General features: G+C 37.3%; 1 protein-coding gene across 1 annotated transcript in view; it reads right to left on the bottom strand.

Annotated features, from left to right (window-relative positions):
* Nucleotides 1–24,469, bottom strand: part of LOC149802311 (uncharacterized) — a 67,678-nt gene that overhangs the window by 11,928 nt on the left and 31,281 nt on the right. The window contains exons 3-5 of the mRNA XM_089956740.1: nucleotides 21,545–21,646; nucleotides 13,257–13,412; nucleotides 8,393–8,435 (exon numbers count right to left, since the gene is read on the bottom strand). Coding sequence (XP_089812866.1) covers nucleotides 8,393–8,435; nucleotides 13,257–13,412; nucleotides 21,545–21,646 — 301 coding nt within the window. The remainder of the gene's footprint in view (nucleotides 1–8,392; nucleotides 8,436–13,256; nucleotides 13,413–21,544; nucleotides 21,647–24,469) is intronic.

A 24,469-nucleotide genomic window follows, 5' to 3' on the forward strand; every position in this document is an offset into this window, starting at 1 on the left:
GGAAGGTCATTGTAAGATTCTAGATGATAGTACGCTGCCGTCATTCTCGTAAAAAATCTTTCGATAGGACACTAGCACGACTGAATCAGACTGATCTATCATACTCCAAGCCGCTTCAGATTTACCCAGACCACAAGTAGAGCAGCTGATGTAATCATTATCGGAGATATTTCCATGGCATCGTGCTCCGCCTTCACGCTTCGGCCTTTCAATGTATAAATTGTCAGACGTGACAGAAATAAATCGACCAGATTTTTCAGGACTAAGCTTCATGTTCTGAACCAGCGAGTAATGGTTGGTCGTCATCTCATCCATGACTTCTATATCCTTAGAGTCAATGATCTTACCGTGAAATCTTGCGAGACGTTTTCAGCATGACTCAGAGGAGGAATGGCTTCCTGACAGATAAGAGTTTACAAAACTTCCTCTAAGAAGTCTGAAGGAAGCTGCCTGTGTAATAACCATCCGCATAGGTCTTTCCGCAGAGTATCAGGCTGAGATTCTTCTTTCTTATTCTTCTTATTGCTCTGTATGATAGTTCATGGTCATTCCAGTCTGAGATCATGGACAGTGCGGTTATAGAAAGCCATTATGTATGAATACCAGAGTATCTGTCTTATCATGAGTCCTGTTACAGAAACAGCTGTAGGTATCTAGTCCTCTGTGGACGATATCAATGTTGCTATTCTGAATTCATCCAAACACTAAGCCATTAGGATCACCTGTGAGTTTTTCAGAGATTTCCATGCTGACCGATTCAGGTAAATCTTCAAAGCGCTTTTCTCTCAGATTCAGATAGAGGTAACTTTCAAAGTCATCAGCGTCAAAGGGTTAAACCAGAGATTCGTACAGAGTCCATCACAGAAGTAATTCTTTACACTAGCTAGTTGCACTGGTTCTGGTCATGGCGAGCTTTAAGCTTTGAATGCCTGCCTGAACATCGACCATGGAGCTTGTTTGTTTTCAGCACTGCGGCCTTGACTCGATAAATCATCTCAAACACAGAAATTATCTTATCCATGTCTTGAGTTGAATCCACATCGAGGAATGCTAGTCGTGTCTTAGTGGGCTTGACAATTTCGTTACAGATCCCACCGTACCACGAATGGCCTCTCCATCAGCGTTGATGGCAAAGAAAAAGTCGTACGCGATGATCAAGTCAGGATAGCTAGATCTAGCCTCCTGTTTGATATGAAAAATGGCCTTATGATGATGCATGATTGATTGGTGGTACAAAAATAGGTATCTTCTAACTATTCGCACCTGCATGATATCCCAGTGATGAAGATATAGCCTTCTCAAATTGACCGCACATGTATTATGTCCTAGTGATCTGTCGCTGTGAAACTAGTAAATGATATAGCCGTACCACTGTCCCTGAACTAATCTACCATGGCAAATCGGAATATGGTGCTCAGTATACTAAGACCAAGGACTGTAAATTCAATCACCGTCGTGTGTAAATAAAAATGGCTGAAATAGATACGGCAGTAGCAGATAAACGCACGATGATACTCATAAGTACACGAAACATTATATCACAGACCTTAGGAGTACGTGAAATTTTATCTAATTCACCCGTATAAAACTCAATCATCTCTTTCAGATCCTAATGCTTTAACTGAATTACTCTATCGTGAGGCTTCCATGATGATCTTATGATCATTATCGTCTCCTTATAACGTGGACTGAAGAAGTCTTAGTACAACGATAAACTTTATTTTTTCATACGGAGAAACCATCCCTGGCACAATAGACCACGCCGATAATTTTATCGTTCCTCGCATCAACAACTATGTACTTTTCAGCAGCAGTGTTTCTTAACATTAACTCAGTATGTGGCCTTACTCACCTTCTGACTGATCCTTTTTCTTATAGCACATGTATACTTTATTGAGTATGTACAATCCTTGAGTGTTGATGTTTATGATCATTCTCCTGAAAATACTTTCTCCTGTAAATATCACATTGGCCGGGAGAGTTCTTCTCCGCCAACATAGTCTTCCACTACTTACATTCTAGTTTCCATAAGTACGTCAAACATTTCTTGACTCACCATCCTGACCTCTCTGAGCTCGTTTTCATCATCCTCCTGTCGAATCGCCTTACGATCCTCGGCCGTATTTGTTTCCAGCGCGTACAAGTTTCTTATGACCTGGATTTCCTCCTCTTCAAATTCCCCGATTTTCTATCTGTACTCAGAAAACTCTCCTTTATCTGTGTAATATCAGCTTCCTTTGAGTTGAGGTCATCTCCCAGGGGCTTTATCTTTTCCTCTATTTCGGCCACCTTTTCCTGATAATTTCTACAGACGACCCTTCGATTAATCTGATCGGCCAACTTGGTCCAGTCTCCTATGTCTCCTATCTTAGCAACTATACTATCGATCTGAGACTGAACTTTTTTGATATCATTGGAGTAACTGACGACCTCCAGATGACGTATGAAGAATATTGACTGTGTTTTCCAAAACAGAAATCTTAGACTCGTTTTTGCAGAATAAATCGTTTGCTCTCAGCGATCTGTGGGCAGAGAACCTCCGCAACAGTCAGTCTCTTTCCTGGTCCTCTCAATGACATGGTTGCATCTATCTATGCGTCATCACTTTTAACTCGGACACAAATGGTCAAGACAACTCTTCATAATGGATCTTACAGTTTCTAGTCCATGCGGATTGAGACAATGCTGTCGTCCAGAACAGAAAACTGAAGCCTTTGGAAGAGACTGCTGCTTGAGCCCACGTCGACGTGACGCAGTAACTGGCCTCAGTAATCACTCCAGAAAGAATTTCGTACCAGAAGCCACAACGGTAAAGCCCAGGTTGAACATGATGGCTGTATGATGATCTTACTGGGCTTAATTCAAGTGTTAAATATGACTGAATATACAAAAAGTGAAATTCAACTAATAACAATTTAATGACAATTCAATAATCAAATGATTAAAATTTTCCAAGTACTCTCCGTCCATTCAAACCTGTGATAGCCTATTGCATCATTCGATTTGTTGTGTGAGATAGCTTTCCACCTCTCCTTGTATTTTACTCATCTGGGAATTCTTCTCTCCTATTCTTCCAATTCCTTCTCCGCTTCCTCCCGACTTTCTCCAAATTCCTTTTCCTCCTCGACTTCTCTATACTTCTCCCCTTTCTCCTCCTCGACTCCTTTTCGTTCTCTTCCTCGACTATATACTGACTAGACTTGTCGACTCCGACTGCTCTGCACAGATATTCAAATATCCATGCTCTGATATAGATACATCCATATTAACAAATCTTACACACTTTAACCATTTTCCAAATTCATAATTCAAGTATGTGTAAAATCTAATATATCACATGAATAAATGCACTAGTGCACTACGAAGTAACCTAGCTAGTAGAGAATTACAAAACTAATTCTGACCACAAGCTAACAATCTACATAATTCTCTACATAATACACAAATTCATTTCTCAAAATTGCATGTAAATTAAACACGGTATGATATTATAGTATATCATCATGTATCACTGGAAGTCTCCCCCTATCCAAAACAACAATGAGAGTGATCAGTATGGCAAAGTCAGGCACTTCTGGTCGGGAAAAAAATCACCAACCCACTGATCAGCAATATGAGGGACCACAGGGTGTATGTTTCTGGCCCATACAGCATTAGGAAAATTAGCAACATCGTTACCCTGAGGGAAGTTACCGTTAGTGAAAATCAAAGAAATGCATGGCCTGGAACCTAGCATCAAGGAGACTAATATTAGCGATCAATATGGAGATCGAAGAATCGTGGACTTTTGACTCCATGAATCAGGCGTTGATGGCCTTAGATATGAACCCTGAATCTGTAATGTTCTGTACGTGTATATAAAACTACGACATAAAGAAATACAGGAGACCGCTTTCTTTCTTCTCTATGTGATCTTTCTTTTTAGTATTAGTTTCTTTCTTTCTTCTTAGTAAAGAATTGCCTCTATAGTTTGTCCCTGAAAATGGAGACAGGTCCGAAATCTGTATAAAGAGAGAAGAATGTCAGATATATCGCCATGTCTTAGTACAGTTTGATGACAAAGGGATCTGAATCTTCATCTCATCTCATCTTGGCATCCGTCCGTCTACGAGAGACGATGGCATAGCTCCAAAGTACGCTTTTGCTTATCCTTCTTTTTAGCTCTCTTTTCAGCTTGCTTTATTCTTCTCTTTTCCTCTGCGTTTTGAACTCCCTGCCTGACAACTAGGCGCCAGCTGGAACGGTTGTTTGCACAGCTCTCCCAGTCGTTGACATTGATGTTTGCTGTCTTCATATCCTTCTTGCAAACATCTTTGTAGCGCAGATGTGGTCGTCCAGTTGGTCGTGCACCTTCTGCTAACTCCCCATATAACAGGTCCTTGGGAATGCGACCTGGGTCCATTCTCTTGACATGGCCAAGCCAGCGAAGGGGCCTTTCGCTGAGAATGGAGAACATGCTGTTCATGTTGGCGCGTTCTAGAACCTCTGTGTTGGGTACTTTGTCCTGCCACTGGACGTGCAGAATGCGCCGCAGACATCTCAGGTGGAAGCTGTTGAGTTTCCTCTCGTGTCTTGCATAGGTGGTCCATGTTTCGCTGCTGTAGAGAAGTGAGCTGAGCACGCACGCTTGGTAGACACGCAGTTTGGTCTTCTCTGTGAGGTTGGGGTTGTTCCAGACCCTCTGGTTAAGTCTGGCCATCACTGCTGCTGCCTTGGCAATTCTGCCGCCCACCTCAGAATCAATGGAGAGTGAGCTGGAGATGTTAGACCCGAGGTATGTGAAGTTCTCGACAACTTCCAAATTGTACCCATCGATGGAGACAGAGGGAGGGGAGTCTGTGTCCTGTGCCATGACATTTGTTTTCTTCAAACTGATGGTCAGTCCAAATTCCTTACATGCATGGGAGAGGCAGCATACCAGCTGCTGAAGTCCATCTTCCGTGTGTGATGTCAAGGCTGCATCGTCGGCAAAGAGCAATTCACGGATGAGTACCTCTGTGACTTTAGTCTTAGCACGGAGACGGGCGATGTTGAACAGCTTGCCGTCAGCCCTGGTATGGATGTACACTCCCTCGCTGCAGTCCTTGAATGCGTACTGGAGAAGCATGGAGAAGAAGATGGCAAAGAGCGTCGGTGCAAGGACACAGCCTTGTTTGACTCCGCTAACGACTGGGAATGCTTCAGATGTTGCGCCATTGAAGCACACTGTGCTGTGCATGTTCTCGTGGAACGACATAATGACAGCAAGCAGACGTGGGGGGCAGCCGATCTTCTGCAGGAGTCTGAAGAGTCCACTCCGACTAACCATGTCAAACGCCTTCGTCAGGTCTATGAAGGCAATGTAGAGGGGCATCCGCTGCTCGCGACACTTCTCCTGCAGCTGACGTAGTGAGAAGATCATGTCTACAGTTGATCTGCCGGCTCGAAATCCACACTGGGATTCTGGGTAGACGCGGAAATACGGGCCACATAATATAGTGCAGTTTCTGTTCAGACCCCGTCTTCATTTCAGAAAAAAGGAATTCAGGCCAATGAAGCAGGGGCCGCCGATATAGAGTTTGTATTTCTATTAAGTCCATTATCAAATTCTTTTTACAGCTAACCGAATATAGTGCTTTCTTGTCCAATAGGCTGGTTATCATACACTATTTATAGACCCTGGCACAATAAGCATATTCTCTACGTAAAAAATCTAATTAGATGACTTTATCATAAAATATAGATAGAGGGTGTGATAACAATTTTGATTCGAATCCTAACTTTTTACTTGCAAGCGAGAATGCAGTCTCGCCAAGGAAGATTGCTGAGCAATATAGTGTTACTCCGAGGAAGCCACTTGTAATTTCGCGGTATAACTTAGAGAGGAGATTCTAAGGAAAGACAAAGCTTCGTAAAGGTCAGTAAGTTATTTGCTCAATTTTTGCAGAATATTACGGCATTGTAATTGTAATTATGTGTAGTATGCATACTTAATTATTAGGATTGTATAGTACGTAAAGTTACCTTGGTAGTGTTTAATTTACATGCGTATTTGAGAAATGAGCTTGAATATTATGTAGAAATATATGTAGAGTGTTAGCTTGTGGTCAGAATTAGTTTTGTAATTCGCTAATTGGTTACATTGTAGTAAACTAGTGGATTTATTCATGTGATTTGTTAGGATTTACACATGCCGGAATTGTGAATTTTGAAAATGGTTGAAGTGTGTAAGATTAGTTAATATGGATGTATGGATATATCACAGCACGGGTATTTTAATATTTGTGTACTTTGCATGAGTTGCAATGCAATGAAATGTATCTGATTGCTGTGATATTGTTTAGTATAATGGAATTTCGAATATGTACTGACGTGAAGCAATTTATTGATGTATGTATGAGAAGTAATTGATACCATGATTTTATTACGACGTTGTTTTACCATACAAGAATGTATGAGTATTTCGATGTGAATAAATGCGTGACCGAAGAAATTTAATAGCCGTTATCTGATGATAGGATAGGGGTAGTATGATATGAGAGGGCTAAGGAAAATATTGTACCGTCCATGTGCTTTCACAGGAAGCTTCTTGGAGGATATAACTTCCGGTTCAGTTGAGTCCCGAGTCTCTCAGAGGGGAGACGGAAGTGAGACTAGCAGAACAGTCGGAGTCGACAAGTCTAGTCGATGGCGCGAGTCGGTGAGGAGGAGGAAAAGGAGTCGAGGAGGAGAAAGTAGAGAAGGAGGAGGTGTATAGAGAAGTCGAGGAGGAGAAGCAATTGGGAAGAAGTCGGGAGGAAGAGGAGGAGGAATTGGAGGTATAGGAGAGAAGAATACATAGATGAGTAGAATACAAGGACAGGTGGAAATTTATCTCACACTACTAATCAAATGATGCAATAGGCTATCATAGGGTCGAGCAGAAGGAGAGTACTTGGGAAATTTGAAGCACATTACTGAATTGTTATTAAATTGTTATTCGTTGAATTTCACTTTTTTGTATATTTAATCATTTAACGTTCGGCACTGCTGAATGGGGGTTCGGAAGCTTTACATTTATTTTTCACTAATTTAATTTCCAACCAAAATTGAGCCTGGGTCGAACTTCTATAAAAATTTAAATAAAATATTGGGAGCACCCTAACCCAACCATAACACACCTACCACAGTGGCGGCATGACAACGCGTCACACCACAGTTATACTGGCTTTTGGAAGAAGAAAAAACTCTTTCATATCTTCGGTATTGTTAAACGAAAAACTTTTGATTCCCTTTATTTTGGTGTATGACTGATTGGTGTAGTGTGGATTATAGCCTTAGCTCAGGTGTGCACTTATCAAAAATAGTTTTGCTTTATTTGGTCATTGTCACTTCCTGTACTTTAGAGGTAAATTGTAAAAAATTGAGCCAGTAACTTTCGTTTACATTTTATATATTTGGTAATGCATTCACTTTACTTTCACAAGTCGTATTGTCTAGTCTGGCGAAATTAATTTTCCTATTTTAATAACTGCTGAAGATATTATACTTTAGACAAATTCAGACTGATTTTTCGACCACAAGGGAGCAGTATTTTGGTTAGCTGTGAGCTTAGATAATTTACAATTTCAACAAGTACAACATCCAAAGAAATTTCAGCCATAATACATGAATGGAACATAGAGGTATGCCAACATTCTCTCCATTGTTCATGCTGTAAATGTGAATAACTTCCCCTTAAACCCGTCACACTCTCAAAAGTTCATAATAGCTGTAAAGTGCCCCCTCTCTAATAGTTTCAGACATCGCATCCTTCTTGTTAGCGGATCACTTATAATGTTACATCGTTAACCAAACTTACCCATAATAATCTTAGTACTAACACGCTTGTGTTAAACTTTGGCATCTCAAAGTTGTATACATTGCATCATAGAATAAAATGAATAATGCTTTTGAATATAATATTCATGTGTGTTGTTAGGAGCTTAAAAGAAGTTGCAAAAATAGGACATATATCACGTATGAAAGTTTAAGAAGGAGATATTTTGGTCTGACAATGAGGTCCTATGGCAGAGACCAGGAACATTTCAGGGCTACATGCGTTATACCATTAGCGTTCAATTCTGAAAACTACATTAATTACGTAATGGAAATTAATACGAGAGAAAATATTTTTTGAAATATTCCCGAACTTAACAGTTAGCATGATTAGACTCCAACATGCTGTAGACATCATAGCTACTGTATAACACGATATATTACCGGTTTCATTTATATTTCATGTTTGTCTCTCACCATTACCAAGCATTATTTCAAGAAGAATGCATTTTCAGATTTACAGCATTTCGAGCTAAGAGTAATTGATTTTTTGGTTGGCATGATAAAGTTCCTGATAATCATATCAATGACTTGCCGACCAAACAGAAACTCGTACCTGTTATCAAGTGGGTGTGCTGCTTCCTCCTGTCGCCTGAATACTGCAAGGAAATTTAAACAAGGATGCATGATCAAAATTTTCGTTGCTAAAAGATATCAATTTGCCGTTCTTTTTCGCTTCTGTAATGATACATGGATTGGAACTGAACAAAACAATTGCACGTGTTTAATACATGTAGCACTTGGATTTCTTCGGTGCTTTAAATGTCGAAGAAAGTTCTTAATGTTCTATTTTTCTGCACTATTTTACCGATTTCTGTATCTTTTTTAATAATTTACTGTTTAGATGATCTGTTCCTAATTGTACTGGACGAATGTCAAAGGTTTTGAGTAACCTTGGAGTGACGGCCTGTTTGTGAAACATAATTCATGCATTAGTAATTACATCGAATAGCCACTATAGTTGAGACCTCACATTAAAACCATGCAGTCTACTTATCTAATTCTGATAGTCATGTACAATGGATTGTGTATTTTGTCAAATCAACGACTGTGTTTGTTGTTGTTGTTGCTGTTGTTGTTTTGGGATATAACGCCATTTCTCAGGACAAGATAGGCTATGTATGGCTAATAGTATAACTGGTAGAGGAAGAACTTGGGAAAACCGCAGAAAGAACCAGCGACCCAAGGGTGGCTACTGGCAACTTTCTCACATACACACATTAGCCGAGCCCAAGACTCGAACCCACGTAGACAGAGGTGATATGCCAGAGATTGGCAAAGGCGAGTGCTTTAAACCAGTCGACCCACACACACTGTATTCGTACGGAAATGAAGAGATATTTTCTTGCCATACATTTCATGCGTTGATTGATACAGTTTAAAACATCATAGAACGGTTGTGTGTGTGTGTGCGTGCGTGTGTGTGTGTGTGTGTGTGTGATTTGGATTTTTAACAATTTTTCAGTCATATCGATACGATGTCTGCATTGTAGCAGTTTATAGTGATGTCTAGCACTGGGGCATCATGCCGCAGACATGTAGCATGATGTCCCACCCAGTCACATTGTCGTGACACCAGGCCGACTAGTCCTAACACTAACCTCTCAATGCTGAGCGCCAAGCGAGGCACGGCTGTTAGTGCCATTTTTATAAGTGTTTGGTATGACTCGGCCGGGGATTGAACCCACGACCTCCCGTATCCGAGGTGGACGCTCTAACCACTAGGCCACCGGGTCGGTTGGTTGTGTCTGACATACTTCAGAGCATAATATCTTTGCCATGGTATTTGAATGAGTTGGAGCACTCATAGAAAAATGTTCGTTCTTTGTTTTATTTATTTTTACATTCAAACGGGATTTTTTTGTGGCCTTCGCAAGCTTCCAATCTAGTTCCCTACCAGACGCTGCATCCAATTTTCGATTGTCACTTAGTTACGGTTTGCAGTAAAAATTGTTGCTAAAAAAAAATTATTTCATTATTTAATCACACTTTCTACTGGGTGTTTGGGTAGTAGTTTGTATTCCATGGCGTAAGGTACTAATATTCGGCTGATCACTTGGTACGAGACTTCTTGGCTGAAACAGTACCACATAATCACGAAATATGTCATGTATTTAAGCAGCAATATGTTGTTTTCTCTTTATTATATACCAGACTTGCCCTAGAATTGAGGCTTAGAATATAAAATTCACACTTGAATACCTCAAACCACCCCGTAAATTCACCTCACATTCACAAGCGGGTCATATACTTAGCATGTGCTAAGAGAGCTATACAAATATGGATTGTCTAATCTGTCGTAGTAAAATAACATTTTTGACATTTCGTAAGCTATCTGATCATATCTGACCTCAAAAGAAGCCAGATTTAGCAATGCATCACAGCAGGTCTATCGTTGTTGTCAAGGAAGTATGGTGAAATAGCTTCATAGAGACGCGAACAGCGTTGAATCGAAGTTTTGAGCCAAAATTAGTTCCCATGTCTGAAATGTAACGCAGATTATATTTGTTCTAGATCACAAACTACTCGCTTCTGTGGGGACCCGAGTGGCCGAGTGGTCTAAAGCGCTCTCCGTTACGGATCACTGCCATCTCACCTCTGTCTGCATGAGTTCGAGTCTAGGATTCGGCTAATGTGGGTATGTGAGAAAGCTTGCCAGTAGCTTCTCGTGGGTCGGTGGTTCTTCCCGGGGTTTTCCTGGGTTCTTCCTCCGCCATTAATACTGGCCGCCATGTATAGCCTATCGTGTGCTGAAAATGGCGTTAACCCCACAACAACAACAACAACAACTCGCTTCTGTTATGGCAGGCATAACTTCTGTAGACATAAACAATCACGTGTCAGATGGCATGATGGGGAAATCTTATATGCGTAGTTCACAATTTGGCGTTCGTCTGAAATTTTCTGCGGAGTTGTTTTAACAATTAGATGACAAGGAGTTAAAAGAAATATTCGTAGCGATTGATGCAGATGAAAATGGATTTGACGATAATGCGATGGATGTTACAAACGCTGCAAATGAAACAGAACAACATGAAAACGAAAGAGCACCCCATGACCTCAGTCACCCTAGCCATACACAACAACAACAACAATAGCGTGGGAACTGGGCCAGTCGGTTTTGAGGCCCTGAGGGATACAAACCAAGATTCGACAAATTATCTGAGGAGGACTTAAAAGCTATCGAAATAAATCAATACTCAAGAGGTTGCTAATGGGGCATTGACGTTTTCAGTGGTAATATTTTTATTTTGTTATTTTAATTTTGTTTGTGTGAAGTTTCTGAATAAACGTAACTGTGACAGTACTCAATATGTTCGTGTGATTCTGTACAGGTTATGTATTATGGGGCGATGTGAAGCGGCAAATGAAAGGAAAGTACGCGCTACTTTAATTGGAACGCATTGTTGATGGAATAAGTAGATTTGACAAAAGAAAAGACGAAATTGGAATTATAAGGATTAAAATGATCACGGTTGGGTATTTATCGATGTGCAAACTTGACATAATCACTCACAAAGTTAACATAAAGTCCTTCGGACTTTATTTATTTTGTGAGTGATTAGGCAAAATTTACACATCGATAAATACCCAACCGTGATCATTTAATCCTTCAATAAATATTAAAATACGTCGTCGGGTCTTTGTGACGTCACTTAAATTATTATTAAGTAAAAGCAACCAAAAGTTTGAGGCGGTTCAGATGATACTATTTACATCGGAGGTCTTTTCTAATAGCAAGCAACTTAAACGGCTGAGAACCGTTACGATTGTTGTCCGAAACTTGAGGTCCCACACAGAAATCACAACATGAGTATTTTGAACTGCTGTCAAGCTCCATTCCGAACATCCTCGTCTATTTCCTATGCCAGTCGAATAATTACGAATACATATAAACAACCTTAGTTTAGACTGGTCCCCACGATGTATTCTAGACTATAGAGGCCGTAACCAGGCTAATCCTAATGATACTTCCAAAGTTGATAAATTTTTGGCAAACGAATATCAAAATGGATATTGGGAGAACATATTCTTATGAAATGAAAGTAGTTAAAAATAGCACTCAACGTTTTAACAATCAATCAAATACCTGCAATTTTAATTTTTTATGTTATCCCTGCAACTTTGCAGTGAAAGTATTGGAAAAATTATTCCGTTTCAGTATCATGAAACTACTGCCTACACAGCTGCTAGTGATAGCACATCACTTGATGGCAGGTCATTAAATCATTGAAACATCAGTGACGTTATTATTATTTTTTTCGCTTAATAGCCACGATCTTGAGGGCAATTCGAAATGGCCATTATTTATATCCGATGATTTTCTAGCATATGATAGAAAACACCGCTGACGTTTGAACTATATTAAGCTCGTGACTGTTGTTACTGCACAATAATCTTATTGCCTGATTGTCATTACAACGATTCGATGATGTTTCATAATTGATAATAGTAATCTGAGGCTGTGGAAACTGAATGCTTTTCTTCAGTATTTTCATTCATAAGTTACCGTAATATCATTTGTAATACAGAAATGCGGATATTTAATTTGATTGCTGAAACGTCGTAAATATTATTTTGTTATAACGAGGGTGTTCAGGGCATTGCTCGCCTTAGTCATTGTCTCTGTCTCTGGTTTTTCGGATTAGTTTATGAGTCAAACTGAGCAAAACGGGTGTATGGTAGGTTTTTTAAAGTTATATTTGTAAACTAGACAGCATACAGTAACCGTCAAAATTTTCTTTGGCTGTTATAAATTTACTGATATATGCATGTGAAGCAGAGCAAACATTTGTTAATGTAGCTTCACTGCATTTTTCTTCTGCAGTTATTCGGGTCGGCGCAGTGTTTTCGTTTACTAAAACGTTTAAACATTTACTCAAACATTTAATTTTCCTGATAATGATATGTGCAAAATAAAATTGTTCATCGCTTATACAGTAGATAGAATAACATACATTAGCACAAAGATTATGCTTCATAATACATCCTTGTCTTAGAGAAACAACTCACTCGTAAGCTCAGTGGCTTTATGCAGTCTTTAATGGTTAATTATTTATTAATCATATATTTTAATTCAGGCAACTGTGAAACTTCAACATATCAGAAGTATTACTCTGCATTTTTCTCTTTTCCTCTGAAGGAATCAAAATAAAATCTCACCACGCATATGCCTAAAGACAGAAATACAGGCGGATATACAAATATATGCATCTTCAATATAATAATAAATAAACAATGTTCCAATCCGATGTGGATATTAAATAATGCAATAATAATAAATAAATATAAAGATAGATAGATAGAGAGATAGATAAATATATAGATAGATAGATAGATAGATAGATAGATGGATGGATGGATGGATGGATGGATGGATGGATGGACGGACGGACGGATGGGTGGATAAGGACACTGACCTTTTCTGCGGACAAGATATCCGATAGGAATGATCATTATCAAGAACACAATCATTCCCACAATTCCTCCTGTGATCAGTCTTTTATCTACTGTTGGCTGAGGTGTTTGGTGGTTCCAAAGCTTTAAATTGTCTTCAGTCGTAGTTGCAGAGACCTCTGGAACAATTCCAGATTGTTTTAAGCAAAATGGTCACCAGCATGAAAATATTCGAGACATGCAGCATTTTATTGAAATATAATCGTTCTTTATACCTCATCGAATCTAGTTCTCAAATTGATATCCTAAAGCAAATTGAAATTTACTATTAAGTAGGATATTTTATGTTAATGACTAACAAGGGTGTGGTGTCGATTACAACTAATATATGAATGTTGTCATTTAATAAAAGTACGAATATGTTATAGACTCTAACTAATAGGAATATGTTTTCGATAACAGATGAGACGAGTAAACTGTCGATTGCAAATATTATGAGTAATTTATCGATTACAATTGGTGCAAGTATGTTATCGAATCGATTACAGTTGGTATTTGCACGTTGTCCTTTACAGTTGGTACGAGTATGTTCTCGATTACAAGTGAAGTGAGTATTTTATCGATTACAAGTGAAGTGAGTATTTTATCGATTGCTATGCATATCTATATTTTATTTTTGTAACTCCTGGTGCATGATTTTGTCTAATGTTTGTAATTTTTGTTCAAGTTTGTAAATTATAGTAATTATCTTTTTTAAATTTTGTCTACATGATTAAGGTCTGTTTTATGAATATTTAGAGCGTAAAATTACTCACAACATATAAACAGATGCTTCCATACGTGTTCACAATTACTAATAATAATCTTAATAATAAGATTTGTTGACAACTTTGGGTTAATTTCTCATGAGCTGATGGGGTTTGGACGGTTCTAGAAGAATTAATTAATTTTATATTGAGTATTATGCTTCTATCATATAAGTGATGTTGTGAAATATGGTTGTAATAGAAGTTGTATATACGGAGAGAACTGAGTAATCAGATTCATTCTTATTTTGGAGTCATTCTTATTTCTTGTGTTCCTGTTGTAACATCAAGTCTGCAGACTTGTTTTATGTTGTACCTAGATATTCTTTGTGATGAAAAGCATTTTCTTGGACTCTTCAGTGGAAATAGAAAATGCACAGTTAGACTATAATATTGCTTTGGAACTCTTGTGACCTATTCGGAGGAGTTCTGGAAAACGCCATTTGACAAAGTCACTATTCTTGGTGGATCAATATATTTCCGATTCTGAAATGTATGCGGAACTTTTCATTCTTTTGGACAACAATATAACCTTTCGGGATTATTTTGGATTTACTACATAATATTGTAAATACCTTTCACATTTTCACCTGTAACATTGATAATTAAATTATTAGTTAAGTTTTACAAAACTTGCTGGTTTTGCTTCTTTTTGTTTCTTAGTTTGTGTCAATAGATTCGTAAGACGATTACACATGCGACGAGTATTTTGTTGATTACAAATAATATAAGGATAATGTCTATTAAAATCGAAACGAGTACATTGACGATTATAGATGACGCGAGTGTGTTGTCAATTGACGTGGATACGAATATGCTACTATTTTATCAATTTCAACGGAGAAGCACACAAGTCATACTTACGATGGAAATTTATGAACTTCCATAACAAATATATAATCAGAACGATAAGCTATTACAAAACAATCTTTGCAACTTTGCATATAGACACCAACTGTCAAAGGCCTTTATAGTTATAATGGTGTACAAGAACATTGATTACCAAGTTGGAATAAACTAGTATATCGCTTTGGAGAAACACGAGTTATTTGGCGCTTCATCCAGATTGTAGAGTCTTCATATTTAGATTGTGATTTTTCGATAAAAATATAAATACCACATATATATATACACATGCATGCATACATACATACATACATACATACATACATACGTACGTACGTACGTGCGTGCGTGCGTGCGTGCGTGCGTGCGTAAATGCATCATAACACTATAAAGGTGCAACATTTTTATTGTGGTCATTGTGACACGTAACAATTAACTTTGACATATGGGCTAGAATCGCAATATATCGTTAACCGGCTATGATTAACCTCTCTTGTTTGAGGGCGTAATTGATTGCTAATTATGACCTGCTAAGATAACGGTTATAGGTACTGAAGAGGCCGATGTTAACGTAAGGTTCAGTAGCCAGAGAAAATTTAGGGCAGGTAATATTTGATGCAAGAAGTCTAGTTAATATCATCAGTCCAGTTAGGAATGCGGCTGGCAGGAAGGAAAAAGACATTAAATTTAAGGTAATAGGGTTGAGTGTGTATCAAGTTGCAAACTGAGCATATACGCCTTATTCTGTTGAGTTACGATAGGACGGTATCTGATATAACAGAGTGTGAATATTGCTCGTGACAAATATTTAGGTTGCGTTTAATTTATTTAAAGGAAAACATAGCTCCATATGTCCATCATGGTGCGGAGAAAGAGAACAGACAATCAAGTTACGTTTGATACCGACAGAGGCTGGAGAGACAGAAAGAGAAGAGAAAAAGGAAAACGGCCATTCTGATCTGTCACCAACAATGAATTTGCAAGGACTGAAAACAACTATGTTATGCCGGAATGTAGAGCAAATAAGTTCTATCATTAACTTGATTCCATGAGGAAATTTGTTTTCTCGATATACCAGAAGGGCTAATTGCATTTCGTGTAAATATAGTAATTCTGTTTCTATGAGAAAGTGTACTATTCATATGTCATATTCAATTTCATTTGTTCATGTAATTTAATAATTTGTTATAGTTTGTATATTAGTGCTCGTGCTGTTCTATTCTACATCTATGTTCAAATCCATGTTATTCCATCCATTAATTTTATATTCTATGCTATTATTTACTCGATTCGTGAAATATTACCGTGGTCGATCATCTCCTAGATAATGGTAATCAAAGCACCACATAAGTAGGGTAACTTTATCAATGTGTTACACACACACACACACACACATGCATACATACATACACATACATACATGCATACATACATACATACATGCATACATACATACATACATACATACATACATACATACATACATACATACATACATATACACATATATATATATCCCGATACTATTTTCACCCCGATCGTAAACGTGATTATATGAAGTCTCGGGTAGTAAAAATAATTTCTACTTTTATGTAACATAATCGGCTAGCGTAAAACTATGTCGCTGTTAATAATTTTTCGCAAAAACAGATTATTGTTTTAAAAATACAGTTTCTGCACTAGTTGGTCGTGTAAACGATGAAAACAATAAGAGCGTCAATGCTGCCGCCGCAGGTGCAGGTGCAAACAACTCCGTGTTTGCACACACGGTACCAGCTGTGAAAACACAGTGATTAATCTTTACCTGTGTGAATGATTTTTGAACAGGAAAATCTGCTGGAGTAAATTATATTACTCATTAGTCTCGCAAAATGATTTTGCGATCCAAAATTTGTGGACAGTCAGGCCAATACATTGGTGTTGATTATGACTATACAACGTATATCGAGATTCCTTTTCTTTGCGACTAAAGATACTAGTGCAGGAACACAGACACACACAGACACACAGACACACACACACAGACACACACACACACACACACACACACACACATATATATATATATATATATATATATATATATATATATATATATATATATATATATATATATATATATATATATATATATATATATATATATATATATATATATATATATATATATATATATATATATACGTGTGTGTGTGTGAGGATGTGTGTGTGTGTGTGTGTGTGTGTGTGTGTTCCTGCACTAGTATCTTTATATATATAAATTGGACATGAGAATCATCAACGAAGTGTCCCAGGAAGTCTTAGACATTTTCCGTACCACGAATGGAATTGCAGATCCTTCCCTTTGTTTTGGAAGTTATTATTCCGTGACCTGTTGCTTTCTTTAATGCCATCCCAGCAGCAGTTCCTACAGCACCAAGTGCAACTGCTTTCGCAACAGCTGGGGCTGCAGCGGCTATTAACGCTGGCATAGCTGCATGAAGTGGAAATATACCTTCCGTCTTAGCGATGTCTTTAATGGCGCTCGCAGAAAGATTAAGTCATGCGCCGGTCTTTGATCGTTTGGCTTCATGGATGTGCCTCATTTGATGTTCTGACAATGATAGTTTATTCGGATTTGCGATTTGTTCCTTTTTTAGTGATATTTTTGTTCTACAATTCCTTTTTGAGACTGATTTTAGCTTTTTAATCTGACTAGGAGTCAGAGAAACACTATAACAATGATATGACATTTTAATAATATGAGTGATTTACTTGCATGTTTCATGTTTTCTACTGGGGTATCAATAACTCTCATTCCTCCACCAACATCTTCAAGCAGCATTGTTTTATCTGAGAGTATAACAATCATTGCTCTATAACCATCAGCGGGCAGTCGAGCTACACGAGTTCCGAAGTGTATATCAACGACAGATTGACTAAAAAAATCTAAATGTCCCAATGAAAAGTAATAGATTGGATAGAGCGTTGTCAAATCCTTATGAGTTATCTGCAAACCAGAATCCACATTCTGATCACGCCCAATGAAAGTCATTAACCGATGATAAACAAGTGCAACATGATTTTGATCAAAATTTAGCAAAACTTCTTCAGAAGGTTCTTGATGTCCATTTATCCTCAAAGAAACTTTACTAACCCCAAGCGTGTCAAACACGATTGGATTTCGTTCTTGCGAATCTACTCTAGCATTTTCCTGAAACACGATGAATATATGTCGTGGTGCTGACACTTCTATCTGTAATGCTATCTGCCATGTGAATAACCCAGCAGCATTACTTTGAATACTGTCTGTGATCATTGTCAACCATGAAAATGTTGATTTACCACCTTGATACATGAAAGAAGGTAACCATTGTTCTTTGTCGATCGATGGAGTCATTACTGGCATCCAAAGCGAAAATTTTGTTAGTATTACTTTACCTGCATCAACTGCGTTGGGTCGCCATATTGCATCATTGTCGGTGGCTTTTCTTACAAATATCACAGTGTGTTTAGCGCCAAATATAACTTTTCTAACATTTCTACAGAATCCAGATATAAATATATGTGATAGTGGAATCTCACGTGAACAATTTTCTTCTCCATTTAATATTGATCTACGTGCGGCAAACCCTAAGTTGAAATCGTCATTTATTGATGCAACTAGGTTCCCAGGTGCATTCGGTCTCACGTTGCTGATCTCAGGGTGATCAGTGGTATTTTTTGCAAACATCATTGAAGGACCAGCTGACCTCGAGTAATCATCGGAATATCTTACAAGACCCAGTATCGTCATGGCAACATCAACATTTTCGAGACACTATTTAATACTTATTCCTTCAATCATGTACGTGGCGCTGTTAAATAACGATAAAACACAATTGTTAACAAAACCAGGTCGATTTCAAAGTCCGTACGCTGTATGATCTGCCTTCAAAAGTCAACCTGGGTCTCAGTCTCAATGAATGCCTAACCGGGTAAGAAATATTTAATTTTATCCTGAACTTGCATCTCAATTCTTCCCCGTGCGTAATGTACACGTGCGTAATTAAAAATATATTGATAATCGCGCACAGATTCATCTTTGAGAACTGGTGCGTCCATGTCAAATGCTGGATCAGATACATATTTGAACATCTTTATTATATTGGTATTGTCTAACACGAAGACCAGTTCCCGCTATCAGACTAGCAGTTATATTGGTTTCTTTTTCTAATAGTGGTACACCAGCCAACTCTACTAATGTCTGATGTGCAGCTTGAGTTATTATTTTACTAACATTTGCAGGCATCACTTCAGTGCTGGGTAATTTTACTGACTGCTGCTTTTGTCGTATTAATCGTGCTAGTCTATACTTGATAGCTGAGAATGCTTTCCTAGTAATATCACCAACAGCACCAATCCCTTTATCACGAACAACATCAATAGCTTTCATTCCCAGTTGCTTTGCAATCGGTATTGCTTTTAGGGCTATCCTTCTGATTAGACCCTGAACATCATCACCGAGTCCATCCCCGTAGATCGCTTTATATGTTGGTAATCGCGAATTTATCACCCTGACCAGTACAGGTCCAAGTTGAGCATTATGTATGATCATCTTATTTTAGACATTGTATCTAATTGTAAAACTAAATCAGTCTGGTGATCATCAAAGATTTCATCAATGAGGGACCGATAAACATTAATGTCCATGATGCCACCTGTCAATAATCTCTGACAAATAGCGACTGCTTCATTAAGGATTTCTGGGGAATTATTACCGGTTCGTTTTCCACGAATCAGAATTTCTAATCGTTCAACATCGGCAAGGATGTTGCTGAGACATGGAGTAATACGACCCCTTCCAAGAGTAATAAGACCACTTCCAGTTGTTTCTTTTGCTTCTTTCTTACTTGTTGAACTTAATTCCTTCCATCGTCTAATTTCTTTAAATTCGAAATCTTCTTCTTTTTGTTTCCTTGCTCGTTCAACCTCTGTAAGTTTCGACTTTATTTCTTTCTCCTTTCGTTTCCTTGTTGCTTTTTCAAGTTGCTGCTCCAGTTGTACGTTTCTTTCTCCCCTTTCCTGCCTTGATTGTCTAATATACTCATCGACTGCCTGTTTAAAAATGTCAAACTGATTAACATCTCTCTCAGATCTGATTTAGTAGCGATATGATATATATCCCTACTCCAATCGGCAGATATCATCGTTTTAGCATATTCGGGTTTTACATATTTATCTCTATTACGATATCCTAACGCGACAATATTATATAATTGGTCTGGGTTATAGATAGTGGCAATACCTTCGGGCGTAAATGCATCTGTAATGTTAATTCTAACTCTTGGCATAGGTTGTAGTTGAGGAGGTCGCTGTGGTGGTTGTTGAGCTGCTTGAAGACAGCCAGCAATATCAACAGGCAATGTTTCAAGATCTTTTTGAGCCGCCTCAGTTGCGTTAACAATTGTCTTTGTTGGTTCGACAATTTGTTTAAATGACTGTTCTGCACCTTCTATAGATTCCATCTGAAACTTATGATGCCCTTTTACAGTCTGACTATACATCCCGGTTTGTTGTACTCACCACCATCACCGATGTCAATAACGAAAACGTTTAATGTGATAAAAAGTGCACATAACTAAGTCAACTGAATCATCAATTTATAATTTCTAACCTGACTGTGATCAGAATGACACTAATACTGTCATCCCCTGCAACTTTAATGCTTAATCGATTTTCCATACTAACATGACGCCACATTGCGTACACTATGGATTAGTTTATTTTCATCAGACAACATAATGATATAGTTCATCCTGTTTGGTAACGGCCGGATAATTCTGTAAATTACATAACGTTAAGATTTTGGAATTATATCCCTTTGCACTCATGAACATATACATTAAACCGCTTGTTAAATCCCTGAATGATAAATTTGTTGTTGTAATTATTTGCCTTTGCTTGATTCGACATTGTAAATATCAGAAGCAGACGATATATGTACATCTGTAGTCGTGCGCACACTCCTTTGCTGAAAATGGGCTTGTCCAGGAACTGGAAATGGATCTCGAGCATGTCCGTCTATTATATTGAAAACTTCCGTTAAGCATGAAACGCGCAGAAAATGACGATATTAGGGCCACTCTACTCACAATCAGGTTAGAAATTATAAATCAACGAATGAATTGACTAAGTTCCTTGCATTTTCTATCACATTAAAGGTTTCCATTATTGAAATCGATACGGGGGTACAAACAAACGGGTTGGTATAGTCAGACTATAGTTGTTGTTTGACAGAATCACGGTCTGGAAGATATTTCTTAATTTACTCTAGCTGCTGTCGAGCTAGTTTAGCTGTGTGAGGTTCCATTATTGATGTAATAACGATTTAATTGCGCCAGACTGGAGCAGCAGGGAGGGTGACGACAAAAAAAAAATGAGTTTCCGGCTGGGTAAACGAACACGTATAAAAATTTGAAAATACCTACGTCAAAAGTAAACTACCAAATGAGCTAACCCAATTGTAGAAAATCTCGGTCAGTTAGAGGCTTTGGTTTGGCGTTATTGACCTTGTATTTTCATTTTCTTAGGAAGTTTTATTTTTGCAGATGGACCCTTCTAAAAATGGTCTGTTAACCCTCCCTGCAGCTACGATTGTATGTATGCATGCATAATAACTAGAGTCTAAGTCATTATACCTGAATATCCGGAGCTACACGTGGCACAACAGTCTGTCTCACTGAAGAGGATGTCACAATACAATTTGGTACAAAAAGGCACTCTGTCTCCATATTCACATCCTAAAAGAGAGACAAGCAAATACTACGTATGTGCTAGGTTATGGGTTTTTAAAAATATATATATAAATATTAAATATATATATATATATTAAAAATAACATTATTTTTGAAGTGTTGGTATGAAGCAATTTGATATAACGATACTGTTAGGTTATATTTGAACAGTAGACCATCGCTTCAACATTCTCTAAATCCGACAATTTTTCTACTGATTAATCATTAGCGATATAATAGAATAACTATAAAAATAGTAATAATCCCCGTTTAACCGTTTAAAAAAGGTGCAGAATTTCATTAAGTTCCTCCCTATCTTCAACCCTCCCATGCATAAGGAAGAGGATACGGAGAAGAATATGGAGTGGTGAAGAAAGAAAACTGAACTTATACCAAGTAATCCACAAGAACCTGGGACTTCGTAAAGGTTAGGTGTAAACGTTCCATATGATTTTAATGCAGTATTCACAATGTCGATAATACAAAGCTGCATCAGCCTGTCAAGAATTTTACGGTACAATTACTTGTAAATAGGGATACACGTGCCATAATCTTTTCGATGCTTTGTTTAAGTTCTTTTTTCATGTTTTCTGAAATATTAATATCGGTCTAGAAACTTATACATATTTAATATGTATACGTTACTGCATTTGTATGGAAGATTATTATATGCTCATTTTTTTCTCTGTTAACTTTAGATTATCAGAATCGTTCAATATTTTACGATATTGCACACCTTCATATTGCACCCACGCGCAGGACACGTGTGCCCAATAGTGAATTAGGAACTACTTTGTAAACAAATCATGTACATTCGCATAGTAGGCGCAATACGTTTTGGTTGATTAAATTTGTTTCTGAATGAACTAAAGCAGATGTTTTGTGGACTGCAACTTACCAACTGCTTTGCTACATTCTACGTTAACACTTTGATACACTGTTTCAGATCTTGCAATAGACACCATATTTCATAAAATTGCTTGGTACCTACAAATACCATGCAAGATATAAAGGCAAAAACTGTCTCCTTTAGCTGGTAATAAGAATGGCAAAAAAATATACTTACAATTTTACATCCAGAATTTCCTCAAAATGTACTTTCTTAGTTCTGCAAATCCGAATTACATGAGCCATGTCATGAGTTCTCAAGCTTGATTACACATTTCGAAATTGTACTGTAATTTCGACTAATATTCCAAGTGCAATTACATCTTCCTTACTGCACTCAAAATGAAATAAACATGAAATTCAATAACATCTATTTGATAATTGCAGTTGAAACACTTCATATTTTCCCACATTATGATTTAAAATAGTCAATGACAGAACAAACACACTTGTAGATGTCAATACGCTTCTCCCACGCTGCTTCAATCCGATGTATTTCATGTACAATTTGCACAGATGAATCCAGTCCAAAATCACGAACTTTCGTAGAATCGAAACAAAATACAAAATCTATTCATTCCAGAACAAATGGAAAAGTTGTTGCAATGTGCATTTATTCACAAAATGACTGCAAATTTCACTTTTAACTAGACACGTCATTTTCTTTCGAAAGTTATGCTGAGCGCGCAACTAAGTTTAAATTTATCTGGGCGGAGTTATGTGCGCATTAATAATATTGCTCTTGTTTAGTGATGAATCTGCGCTTGTGTATTTAGTTTGGAATACGGCATACATTCATTTACGTTGGTCTTGTAGTGTATTTTGTTTGTATAATTAAGCCTTAGGTAGAATAAGAAAATGAGCATACAATAAAAAGGTTGCTGCATTTGTATGGAAAAATATGAACTCGTTTTGTCGGATGGATATACTTCACTCCCAAGGTTGTGCAGTATTCCATCCAAAAAACTCGTTCGTATTTTCCCATACAAATGCAGTAACCTATAAGTATTGTTACGAGTCTATGCTGTTAGAATAAGTAACAGAAAAGAGTGAAGACACCAAACTTTGTAAAATTTAACAAAATTTCCCTAGAATAAAAAGTCAAATAGAGAAATAAGAACTTATGGTTTTACAAATTAAATCCAAAAAATCCAAGAATTAAAACACAAGTCCTATCAATGAAAAGTTCTAAATGAGTCACAGTTCAAATCCCGTTTCAAATCAAAGATGGAAGGCGATGACGTATGCAATATTCAGCGTTGTACTGATGTGTCAACAGTCTCTAGCTGAATCACAGCAAACATTATTCCAGTATTTTTTAATTCCGTATAAATTACGGTAAATGCCTTTGTCCAAGAATTAATTTAGGGTACTTTTGTCTTTCCTGAAAAAAACAATCACTTGAATTCAATAATTTGAAGAAAATAAAAATTCAACCCCAAACCGAATACAACAAAAAACAACTTAACGTCTCAAGTGTTAAGGCACGACTAATATAATTTTTATTATAACATCAGTTATAAGACTAACTAAAACGAAAACAGATTCCCGGAAGTTTGTTTATCAATTGACACGTTCTTTATATCGTGTTTTCCAGATATGACCTTCACTCAACTTACTGATTCTTACTCTGAGAAAGAATTTTTAAATAATTTAAAAACAGTTGTTTACCAAACTATGACTTATTTTAAGGTCAGCAATTAGATACAATGTTTCTATTATTAGGTATTTACATCAATTAAATAAATTTTAAAAAATCAATCATGTCAAACAGAACTGAACTTAATTCTATAAAACAATCAAGCCCAGTAAACAATATCAGATTCCAATAACATCTAATGGAATCAAAAATATTTAAACACTAACAGACAAACAATTAATTTAAATATACATAACAACATGAGCGAGATTTTCTCAGATAGATGTACTGCACGACCTTGG

Source organism: Sinohyriopsis cumingii, chromosome 4, assembly GCF_028554795.1.
Source record: "Sinohyriopsis cumingii isolate HCF-2022 chromosome 4, ASM2855479v2, whole genome shotgun sequence".
Classification (NCBI taxonomy): Eukaryota; Metazoa; Mollusca; class Bivalvia; order Unionida; family Unionidae; genus Sinohyriopsis; species Sinohyriopsis cumingii.